General features: G+C 44.6%; 1 protein-coding gene across 1 annotated transcript in view; it reads right to left on the bottom strand.

Moving 5' to 3' along the window:
• Positions 1-12,591, bottom strand: part of CSMD2 (CUB and Sushi multiple domains 2) — a 490,403-nt gene that overhangs the window by 80,243 nt on the left and 397,569 nt on the right. The window contains exons 38-43 of the mRNA XM_054999125.1: positions 12,245-12,361; positions 10,956-11,165; positions 7,747-7,935; positions 2,900-3,077; positions 1,254-1,399; positions 86-166 (exon numbers count right to left, since the gene is read on the bottom strand). Coding sequence (XP_054855100.1) covers positions 86-166; positions 1,254-1,399; positions 2,900-3,077; positions 7,747-7,935; positions 10,956-11,165; positions 12,245-12,361 — 921 coding nt within the window. The remainder of the gene's footprint in view (positions 1-85; positions 167-1,253; positions 1,400-2,899; positions 3,078-7,746; positions 7,936-10,955; positions 11,166-12,244; positions 12,362-12,591) is intronic.

Below are 12,591 nucleotides of genomic sequence, written 5' to 3'. Positions count from 1 at the left end.
GAAAACAGGGGAATAGACCTAATTGGGAACTGTAGGCCATATTTGGGAGCAGAGTATTTTGTAAAGGAGAGCATGCAGTCAGTACCTATGTTGAAGTCCTCGTTTTCTGCAATGATTTCAGCATTGGGGATCATCGTTGGAGGCTGGCATCTTGAAAGCTGATAGGCTGAGAAGGTGTTGAACAACATTTGTCAGAGCATGTGCATGCACATTCAAGATCAGTGCAATATGTTTGAGGATTTAAGAATATGCAATGGTGCCATAATCAATATTTGGGGAGACATGGCTTTTTTCAAAGGCATTCCTTGCCAGTTAATTGGAGGTCTGTAGACATTGTTACCCTGACCTGGGCTGAATCCACACGTCCCGGCATAGCGCTAAACTGTTGGAATGGTAGCATCTTCCTGGTGCCATGTGGCACGATGTCAGAAATCGCACCAGGAAGACGCTATCATTCCAGCAGTTTAGCACTATGCTGGGACGTGTGGATTCAGCCCTGGATAACCCAGGCAAGCCCGATCTCATCAGAAGGTAAGCAGGGTCAGCTTTGGCTAGTAATTGGATGGAAGACCTCCCCAAAAAAGGCAGGGTTACAGAGGCAGGCAATGGCAAACCACCTCTGTTAGCTTCTTACTTTGAAAACATCAACAGGGATCACCATAAGTCAGCTATGACTTGACAGCACTATCTGCCACCACCATCACAGACATCATTAGCATCCTGCATAGCCCAGACTAGCCAGAGCTTATCAGAAATTGGAAGCCAAGCAGGGCTGACCACATTTAGTACTTGGATGGGAGACCTCCAAGGAAGCCTGGGATTGCTATGCAGAGAAAGGCAATGGCAAACCACCTCTGCTCATCTCTTGCCTTGAAAATTCCTTGAAGGATCCCATGAGTTGGTTATTAATAATAATATTATTATTAATATTAGACATTGTTGCCATTTAAACTCAGTTTGGATTTTTGGTTTCATTTGCCTGCATCAGTTTACATGGTATTGATTGTTCTTGTTTGGTGGTTCTAGATTTTTTTTTTTCTTGTACACCTCTCCGGGAGCTCTTCTTTGCAGAAAACATGGCTTATAAATGCTGACATCAATAAGTAAACAAACAAGACAATACAGGAGAAATCAGAGAAATATTGCTGTGCAGCAGATGATGCAGCATTATACAATTATACACAATAACTCCATTATAATGCATACAATTTTGCAAAATTTAGGACTTGAACCCTAGAAATTTAGGTACAAACCATAGAAATGGATGGCAAAGACCCCTCCATTAGCTGCATCACTGTAGAATTTCAGGAGGACCTGGTTGGAAGAGCTCTGCGTGGCTTTCTTTGCTGAATTTCCTGTAAAAACACCCAGTTGCGGGGCTGTCTGCTGAGGCCCATCCCTAGACGGGTGAAAGGGAAAACGCTTGTGTTCTGACTGGCAGTCCAGTGGATCAGACAGTTGGAAAAGACAAAGGAAATGGAGCCCTTCTACCTGAGATAAGTGCCCAGACAGTACTCCTAGCCCTGTGACTCCGGTGACCTGGGAGGTCTAAGTTCTGCTATAGCTTTCAGATCTGCAGTTTCAGGCAACTTACCATTGAAGGAATCCTCAAGCCTTGCCCTTTGCGCTGCCATGCTGCCCATCTTTTGCCTTCATCCAGGTGGGAAGGAGGAAGGGCAGAGCTCTTTCCCATGCTCAACCTGCAGGCCGTGTGACATGCCAGCACCACTGTCGCTTTCTCACATTCACCATGTACTTTAGATAGTATCCCTCTGTATGATTCTCTCCATATTTTAAGATAAATGCAATGCAAATCCAAGTCTTGGGGGAGCAGGAAGTTTGATAGTTTAGGCAATTATGTTGTATCTTATTCTTTGCTTTTTGCTGTCAGTTTTGCTACTGAATTATCTGCATTACTCCTTATCCTCTCACTGCAATATTGTGTCAGTTCATTGGTTTGACTCCAGTTTGCTTTCTCTAAGATGGTGCTTTCTCTAATTCATTGACTTTATTCATCCTACATTTAATGATTTTGCTAATTTTAATGCATTTTATGCTTTCTTTGCAAGCAGCTTGGAACATTTGGGTTTGGAGAAGCAACAAATAAATACCATAAATAAAATAATTTAAATGGATTCGTTTGGAATCAAAATTTAATTTCCACTGGCCTCATATTTGCTACTACCTCTTCAGAACTGACCCAACCAGTTGGTTAATTGTAGGCCTCTGGAAAGAGCCAGTGGCACAAGGGTAACACATATGCATAGGGTGTACACTTGAAAAAACCATCTTGCATAGGCCCAAACTCACATGGACATGCATGAAGCTGCCTTCTCTTGAACCAGACCCTCACACCATCAAGGCCAGTACTGTCTACTCAGACTGAGAGTGGTCTCCAGTGCCTCACGCAGAGGTCTTTCGCATAATGTACTGCCTGGTCCTTTTAACTGGAGATGCTGGGGACTGAACCTGGGACCCTCTGCATGCCAAGCAGAGATTCTTCCACTGAGCCATAGCTCCTCTCCAAGCTAGCTAAACTAAGCTATTATGTTCCGGGGTAGGTACATGCTTTTGATTAACACATATAGGGGTTTCTTTTTGCATATAAACCTTATGCCAGTGTAACATATAAATGGCTTGATGGCCAATGCTGGGCCTACCTGGTGGGTGGGGGCAGATGAGTTTCCTTTAAGTTCCCATATATGAGCAAACCACTTGAACAGATGTCAGATTATAAGCATACAAGCCTGGAGTTGTCAAAACATGCCTTCCACACCGCTACCTTGCACAAGAGCAGTTCTGATCTCCGCACATTAGGCCCGTCATCTCCTTCCCCCCCCCCCCCGGCAATTGTTGGGACCCAGTTGGTTGTTCTTGCAGTCTACCCAGTCCCACTTACCAGACAGTGATGAAGTCATTGTAGGGCTCTGTTTGCAGCAGAGTGAAGTTGAGGAAAATGCCATACCCGACCGACACTGTGAGCAGCCACAAGCACTCCTGGGAATTGGGATAGTGGTTGGGAAAGCCGGGGGAGTAGATGGTGCCATTGTGTACAGTTATGTTTCCTCCACAGGGGACTGTGCGTAATTGACAGCAAAAAGAAAGGGAAATTTGATAAATCAAGTCAGCACTGGGCTAACGTCTGCCTTGAGTGGTCTACTACTACGGAAATGTTTTCCTGAAACGGGTAGTGGCCTGCTGGCGTGAGTTAAATTTACCAAGAAATAATGCATATTTGCAGCTAAGGTAGAACTCATCTGTGCTTTGTGAAACTGACTCTGCACTCTTGCTTAAGAATACAAGAAAAGGCCTGACCAAGGAACGTCTAGACTTTCTCTGCAGGCAGCTTCATCACCAACCTCATTTTATTGATTTTTTTTTTGGTCTGGCAATGCTTATAAACTGGATTTTTCAGAGATTTGAAGTGGTGGACGACGTAGGAAATAAAAAATAGGCCATAAACAAGATAAAACAATCACTTTACATCAATATTACCAAAATGAAATAGCAGCAGCAAAGCAACAAAGAAAATGACCCAAGATACTAAACTGAAAGGGCAGTGGAAGCAGAAAGGTTTTTGCCTCGTGAAACATCGGCAGAAATGGAGTGCGTGAGTACGTGACCAAACATGGAGCTGCCTTATACCGAATCAGACCATCAAGGTCCATCAAGGTCATTCAGTCCATCAAGGTCATTCTTGTCTACTCAGACTGGCAGTGGCTCTCCAGGATCTCAGGCAGAAGTCTTACACATCACCAATAACCTGATTCTTTTACATGTAGATGCTGGGGATTGAACCTGGAATCTTCCGCATGCCAAGCAGAGACCCTATCATTGAGCCACACTCCCCCAACATAGGTTAAAATTTAAAATAATGACTCTCCAGCCTATCTTCTGTATAGGTTTGCATGGGAGGAGATGCTCCTTCGGAGACTCAGGATCCAGCCTGTTATGGGCTTTATGGGCTAAAGCCAACACTTTGAATTGCTGCTTGTTTCCAATAGTGGTGGCGTTATGTGGTTTTTGCCAACTTAACAACTTTGGCTCCGATGGCATTTTGCACCAGCTGAATTTTCTGAGTCATCTTCATGAGCTGATCATTGCCATTCCAAAATTAACTATTGTCATTTTTGGAATTTTGTCATGATGTCCAAAATTTAACACCTCCCTGCTCCATGGAGACTTCAGTATTCCCTTGCATGGGGAGTTGTTAAGGTTCAATTTCACAAATGATAAAGTACAGGGAAGATAAGGTGCAAGGCCCTTGAATTTTCTACCTTTTCCCCTTCACAACAGATTCATCCAAATTCTGAAAGAGCCATGGGAGGAAAGGCAGTACAGAAGTGGCAATGGGCCAGTTAGGTAAGGAGCAGTGTGTGTGTGTGGGACAGTGATGCAAGGAAGAGCAGGAGGACTGAAGCAAGGCCAGGGGGCATTCTCCCCTGCAAGATTATCTGCAGCAAGGCCCTTTGTACATTAAAAAATCATGGAGAAAGAATTCACAGGGACACAGGACAGCCATTGCAAAACTCTTGGAACAACAGTTTATTGCATCAGGATGAGGGGGAGGAATGTCAAATTGTCAGAAATCTGTAGTCAAACAGACCAAGGCATACAATGCATGTCAATCTCTCTGCAGGAAATCAGACCCCACAGGGGTCAGAATGCTTGGTGGAGTTGTGGCATCAGATCTTGAGTGGCAGAATCCAGGCCCAGCTCTTCTGCCTCTCTCTCCTTCTCCACCCTGGACTGGTGCTCCTTAGAGTTTTAAAATAAATGGGCAGCCTCGGCCCTGTCTCTGGCCAAGTGTGAGAAAATAAAGGGAATGCCCCTCCCATGACCATGACTACTGGTAGCCGTAGGCCTTAAAGGGGCTGGATGGCAATCATCTGTCTCTAGAGAAGCAGGGAGAGGGGCCGTTTGGACATGTCCTGATACTGGGGACAAAATGGGAAATACCACACTGCCAGGGAAGCCGGCCAATTACAGCATGTGCAGCAGTCCCAGGCACAGTCCTACCTGGAGATTATCTGGGAATATGATTGCCAACCTCCAGATGGGGCCTGGAGATCTTCCAGAATTACAACTGAGCTCTAGGCTACAGAGATCAGTTTCCCTAGGGGAAGAGGCAGCTTCAGATGGCAAACTCTATGGTATATCATAGATTCTAGGTGAAATCCCTCCCCAGAATCCCTCCTCCAAAGGCTCCATCCTCAAATCTCCAGGAATTTCTAGGCTGGAGCTGACAACCTTAGCGGGGGCCAAGGGTCTGGTCTTGTTCCACAACAGGATCCTGGGGAATGTGCAGAGGTTCACACAGGGCACTACTAGGGTGTGTTGTGATTTGAGAGCAAAGCCCTGGAACACACCCTGTGGAGGCTGCCCATTGCAAGGGGGGATTAGTGACGGGGGAGTCATTTTCCAAGGAAGTTCATCCATCGCTACTAATCTTCTTCTTGAGGCCACCATGCACTGCCCAAGAAACCTCACGAGCTCGGTTTAAAAACCACTAACAGACACGGCTCATTCATCAAAAGATCATCAAAGGGAACTAGGCACTTTCTGGACAAAAAGTCTGCAGCAATCCAGAATCACAGCAGCTGTCTGTGCAGGAAAGATGAAAAGGGTGGGCTAGCTACTCATCTCCGGCCCATGGTTGTAAAGCCTGTCTCTCAGCAAGTGGAGCAGTGTGGGGTTAGTCATTAAACTTACTCCAGCGCAGCGAGGTGGATGTTAGACACAGGAGGCAAGGAGGTGATCAAAGCCCCATTCCTTCCACTTTATTTACTCTGCTGCTTGTCATAAATTTCTGATTCTGAGAGCTGCTTGAATATGGAAAGGCAGAAAACTTATTTAGGACAATAAAACATCCTTCTAATCATGCTAACAGGGGGGAAGGCTTGAAAAAAAGAGACCATAAAGTGAAGGCTGTCTGTCCAGAGGCTGACAGTTAATGCTCAGACCTCACAAATCACTCAGGAAGTGATGATGTGTTTTAAACAACCGTGGGGAAATGGGCCAGAAGTGCCAAGTAATGGGAAAGGGAGTTACTGGTGTGTGTTACAGGGAAGTGAGGGGTGGTGATGGATAACAGACAGATCCAATGAACTCCACGGTGCGGGCAAAAGAAGTTTTACCACTTTCTGAAACACTGGGATCTAGGCAGAGGAGGACTAGTCATTAATCAATGTATCTAATTCTCAAATGTTTAAGAAAGATAAGTAAAATCTCCCTGTGAGTCAAACTGGGAATTACCATTGATAATGGTTAACCCAAATCTGGTTGCAAGCTTAATTAAGCAAGGGCCAGCTAAGCCGATTGTCTGATCCTTTTCCTACCTAATTGGTGGTAGGGGCGGGGCCGGGGGGGGGGGCGTGAGTTTGAATCTTACAGCCACCACCAAAAACTAATCAAAACATTGTCAGTAGAACCAAGCCAGGCATTTACGTCACCAATGGCTGTTAGAACAATGGCTTCCAATCTTAGATTATTTGACCAAAGAGGAAAAATGGTCCTCAGATAAAATAAAACAAGACCTCTACTATTCTATGGCATACCTTTAACCACTGTACGTATCAATCCTCTGCTTGTATTATTAGGTTATAAGTGAACCGGGTACCGTGAACAAGAGATGTGAGGATAACTCTCACCTCATCTTCTACTTTTACTTTTTGTGTGTGTTTCTTATTCAAGACTGTAGCAATATTTTATTGTTAAATATCTGTTGGTGTTAGTTACCATTGATAACCGAAATTTAAAATCCAAATAAAATACTATTTGGAAAAGAGAGAAAAAAAGAAAGGATACCATGAAAATGCTGTTCTAATTTTGCACACAATTGTTCGGTGGGCAGTTATTGGCAGAATGGCCATTATAGTCACTGGGGAAAGTTTGATGGCCCCCTCCTCCCAGGCCAGCCCAATTCAGTCCAGTGGATGTGTAGAAAGGCTACGCCTGGCCGTGTCTCACAGGGCAAATGGGAAGGCCATGTCCAGCCCACTCAGCAGGCAGGCTGCCTCTCCATCCCCCCCCTTTGGGTGTGGGATGGAGCTGGCCGCAGAGTAGGCTGTTTTCCAGGATCACTTTTCCTTCCCAGTCCACCCCTGGATCTAGGAGTTGCTTAACTTTTTTGCCTTTTCTACATCCAGAGAGTTCTGGAACAACAACAACAAAAGCCAGAAAGTTTCTTTCTGAAAACCATTCCAATTGAGTAGCCGTATTAGGGAGTGCAGAGGAAGATGACTAACACAATTTATTCCAGCATAAGCCTTCATGACTCAGTGCTCACTTCATAATATAGATGAAGCATACACCCATTAGGCAGATGCATTCGTTCTTACATTTCTCTATCTGCCTAATAGATCTACTATTCTGGCATCCAGTGAAATCACCTCTGGCTCATGCGAGAATTAATTTTGTTAGTGTTTAAGGTGCTGCTGGACCTCTGTTTTATTTTCCTAAGAAAACAGTGGAGGATAAAAGGGCTCTCTCTTTCTATCACACCATCTCAGCCTTTAAGGAAATACTGGGTGGGTGGGCGTGTAAGAGCATGCACCTACTTACAAGTTGACGAATAAACATATTAATAAACATATATATTTATTAAACTGATTTATGAATTAAGGATAATCATCTAGATCTTATGCAGCCAGCATTTATGCTTAGGAGCAAGGATCTCCTCCCCCTTTTCTTACTCTCTATCTGCTCAGACAGACCCTTCCAAAAGGCAACTCAATAAAGCCGTACCTTCACACCTGGGCAAGGGGTGGTCCCAGTTTCTGTTGGTTCCGTGCTGACAGGTCAAGACGGTATGGCCAATCAGCTGATAGCCAGAGAAGCACTCGAAGGAGATGGACTGGCCCACGCTGTAACCAGCTCCTCGCACGATCCCATTGGCAAAGGGTTCAGGGTCAGGACACTCTTGGAGTTCATAGGCTGGAAACCAAAAAAGGTAGGAATTCTTTCAATATAGTCCTTCATCAAAGCTTGTGAATAGTCTGCTGCTGTCCTCCCTCCAGCAATAAAGGGTTCCCACTTCTTTGGGGTGCAACCAAACAAGGGAGGTTATTTTTTGTTTCTTGGTTTATTCAATGGAGCCAAGTATATACTTCCACCAAGGTTGTCTTTGGACTCCTTCTGGGACTGGAGGAGTCTGGGATTTATTATCTTTAAGGCAGACCTACACGAGAGGGTAAGGCTGGTGTTCTCTCTTCCCCTTCCAAATTCCTACCAGGACAGATTTTTAAAACTGACTGCTTTCCAGATTGAAAACCAATCCATGGGATATCCAATTAACAAGAGGAATTTGCACTTTGGGGTGTTTTAATCCCCCCTCCCCAATTTTTTTTGGTGCCTGCATAAACTGAGAACGTGGGGGAGAAAGTCCCATAGAGTTTCTTTGTAGTCCCATAGACCCATCTCTATAACCAAAGATTGAGTGATCCCTGGAAAAGCATAACTGTGTGATGCAAAATAGAGGGAGGAATGATAACTGAAACAAACCCCTTCATAACTAACCCTTTGTACCCTGAACAGGAAATGGTTTTTGTTTTTTAAATACAAGAAGGAATTTCTACTCTCTCTTTGGTTTCAATGATACTGAAGAGCATAATTATACACCTCTATCATTATATACAGGCCAAAACCAAAATGAAACTCCTTCATCATTTAATATTTTTTTTATTGTTTCTTCCATTTGGCTGGAACACTTTTTTGAACTATGCAAACAAAATTCCTTCAAAATCAGGCTGAAAATACTACGTTATTATTATTATTATTAGTATCATCATGATCATCATCATCATCGGACAAACAGGGCTAGCGTTGAAGGGATGTCTGTTATTTTCTTTTCACATTGCAGCACAAGTGTTCATCTTTTTCAGCATCTCTGATTTTTGAGCTTGCAAGATGCATTCACTCCTGCATCTTAAACTCCCCTCTTAACACACCCACACACCCACCTACACTCACACATATACATTCTCCCTTTAACCCTTGAGTTCTGCTTCTCAAAGTCTCACAAAATTCAACAGAATATCATCGGATTGAGAGCCCTAGACTAACAGTGCAATCCTAAACAGAGTTACTCCAGTCTAAGCCCACTGATTTCAATTGGTTTAAACTGGAGCAACTCTGCTTGGGATTGCATTGTAAAGGTAGAATGAATCCAAGTAAGGACTGAGGTGTAGGAATCCTAATAAAGAAGCTATTACATATTGTCTGTTTTGGGGATTTTTCTACAGGCCAACACAACTACTTTACAAGCCAAACAGCAGTATGAGTCACTCCCATTCGCCCCCTCTTCCCTTTATTAAGTTAAAACATTTCTATCTGACTTTCTGCCCAAAAAACTCCCAATGAAAACAATAACAAAAGCATTCAATATAACCAATTAAAACCAGAAATGAGAGAGAAATCAGCAGACCGGAATCACCACCACAGTAAGATCAGAACAAAAACCAGCAAATAAAATCAGCAGCTAATCCACCTAGCTGGAGTGTGGGCGGCACCAAAATGAACAAAAGGCCAACTGCAATAAAAATGACTTCCCCATGCTCCTAAATGGCAATCTAGATAATGCCAGGTGAGCCTCTCAGAAGAGGCTGTTCTACAAGCATGATACAGCCACAAGAAAAGGTCATCCCACCTTACTAGCTACCAATCTCAACTCCATTTGTTTATTTACTACGTTTATACCCTGACTTTCTCGCCAATGCGGACCCAAGGTGGTTGACATAATTCTCTTGTCCATTTTATCCTCTCAACAATCCTGTGAGGTAGGTAGATTTGCTGGTCCCCTGATGGGGGTGGGAGATGTGCCACTCCCAGCCTCCCCCCCCCCCCCGGCTGGCATTTAGGGGTCCAAATCAGCCTGGCACATAGCCCAGGAGCACTTCTGGGGCCTGCACAGTATTGTAGGAAAGGGGTCTCAGATGTTTTGCTAAAGAGTTAGGAACCATAGACTTCACCATTATGTTGCCTTACATATTATCTGTTGCTTTAAATAGGCACTCCTATATACTACCTGTGCTTCATGTTTAATGTAAGTCCTAGAATCGATTATGCTCCGTTTCAGCAATTCCTCAACCCCATATTGGATCCTTGCTAATGCTATGTCTTTGTTAACTTGTATTCATTTGCCCCATGACATTGTTTATGGAAATGTTCTTGACACTGTATGGAAATGCCTGCCCTTGTCCTTGCCACTGATTGTACTAATCTCTCACTATGTAATCCGCCTGGAGCCTCAGTGAGAAAGGCGGACTATAAATGACATAAATAAATAAAAATAAAAGACACTCCCAGAAGTGATGTCATTGCGCTGTGCCGGGAGCACTTTGCTCTTGTGAGTAGATTGAGGAGGTAAATGCCCGGTCACCTCCTCCCACTGAGGGGATAAGAGGGCCTGGCCACCCTAGAAGTAGATTAGGCTGAGGGTGTAACTGGCTCAAGGTCACCCAGCAAGCTTCCATAGCACAGTGGGAAATTTGAACTTGGTTCTCCCAGATCCTAGTCTTACACTCTAACTACTGCATTATGCTGGCAACCAGAACCTGGCCTCAGACAATGACATTAGGGATTGGCCAGGGCTCTATGGAAACAGACTGCCTTTCTTCTTCTTCCTTCTTCTCTCTCCATTCCGCCCCCCCCCCCGCCCCCAACAAAATGCAGACTTTCTCAGTCTTATGGTTATGTTAATCGATATCAGGCCTCTTGATGGTCCCAGAGAGAGATAATCACCGAAGATTTCTTTTTTTTGTAGCTGGAACTAGATTTGCGACTGGTACAGCTGTAAAGAACTTTTGTCAGGATTAAACCAGGGTCTTGTTGTGTGACCCCTTGAGAAACTTTTAAATTACATCCTTAAATTACTATTTCCAAGCAACTCCCACATTTAATGCGCAAGGATAGGACGGATGCATCATCTATGACTCACTCAGCTGCCTCCTACTTACCTTGGTATTCTACTTTAAAGCCTGGCTTGTTCTGTGAGTGGTCACTGTGGAAATAGACTGTGGTTTCATGTGATGTGGAGAGGAGGGAACCTGGAAGGTCTGTTCCGCTGAACCTGCTGATGATGTTGCTGGTGTCATAGGGCCCATTGCGGATCTCCACAAAGTCGTGATTGGGCTCCGTAGAAAAGTTCAAGAACTGGATGTGAGCACCTGCACAGGTTTTTGGGGTGGGGGTGCAGGGAGAAGCACAGTGATACATTCAGGTAAAAAATGAGGCAAGGCTTGCCTTGACACCTTCCCCCTCCTCTGCACTCAGGCTGTAAAGCCAGATTTCCATAATTGCTGGTAGTAAATGTAGCATGTTAAAAACAAAAATCTGGAGCACGCTTGACTTTGCACTCCCAAAGGTTCATTTTGATAGTGTGAAAGAGAAAGTAAATAACAGAGCACTGAAGCCTCAGTAGTCTGGGAACCCCAAAGAGGCAGCAATCCCATTCCCTTTCCCATTTCAATCCCTTAAATTTGTTGCTGAAGCAAGTCAGTAAGCTGGGGGGTGGGGGTCCTCCAAATTTTTTGAGCCTGCTAGCACCTGTTGAATTCTGCGGTGGAGTGATGGGTATCCCTACAAAATGGCTGCCACAGGAGGCAGAGCAAAGCACAAAATAGAGGAAAGGGGATGGGAAATATAAACAAACACAGAGAAAAAGCCCAAGAGGGGACCACATATACGTCAAAACAAGTCCGGTCTCATCAGATCTTGGAAGCTAAGCAGGGTCGGCCTTGGTTAGTAATTGGATGGGAGACCTCCAAAGAAGACCAGGGTTGCAGAGGCAGGCAATGTTAGTCTCTTGCCTTGAAAACGCGAGCAGGCGTCACCATAAGTGAGCTATGACTTGATAGCACTTTCCACCACCACCAGACAACCAATGAGGGAAATGAAGGATAAAACACACAGGGAGAGAAGACAACCAAGGGATGGGGAAAAGGGGCACTCTGCTGCTTTGGTGTGCCCGGGAACCCCCCCCCCCACCTCACACTTGATCCACAGGTTCTGCTTACAGGATCCTGGATCCTTCTCCAGAGTGGTGGAGAGGATCCAAGTGAAGCAAGTCACTGGCTCTGCCTTCGCAATGGCCAGGCCTATTTTCCTGAAGTGCATGACAGGCACCTGGCGGGAAGTGTCTGCAAGCATGAACTGGTCCAACTTGGGTCAGGCTAACAAAAGTGCTTAGGAAGAGATTTATTCAATTGGAACTGATTATCAGGCGATGGAAAAGGCACTCTCTTACCAAACCCCACCGGAAGGGATATCCGCCATGAGCAGTCACTGTTGCTAGGGTAATTTCCTGGGAAGCCAGGGCTCAGAATTACCCCTTCCATCTCTTCCATTGTCCCGCCACACTGAGCTGTTAAGATTGAATGTCAAAATTAAAATAAAAATCTACTGTGACCTTGTTTACAGTTTACCCTAAGACAAAGATCTAAAAGGCTACTGAAAAATTAACAACCTGCCTTTTTACCGAATACAGTTTCAGAAAAGATCCGCCTGAATGATGTCAGTTCGGCTTACTTCTCAGGACTGTTTCTGACTTGATCAACTCTGTGCAGTAACTCTTTGCATAAATGTCTGAATGCA

This window comes from Eublepharis macularius, chromosome 15 (assembly GCF_028583425.1).
Source record: "Eublepharis macularius isolate TG4126 chromosome 15, MPM_Emac_v1.0, whole genome shotgun sequence".
NCBI classification, from domain to species: domain Eukaryota; kingdom Metazoa; phylum Chordata; class Lepidosauria; order Squamata; family Eublepharidae; genus Eublepharis; species Eublepharis macularius.
This window is presented reverse-complemented; position numbering and strand designations above follow the sequence as displayed.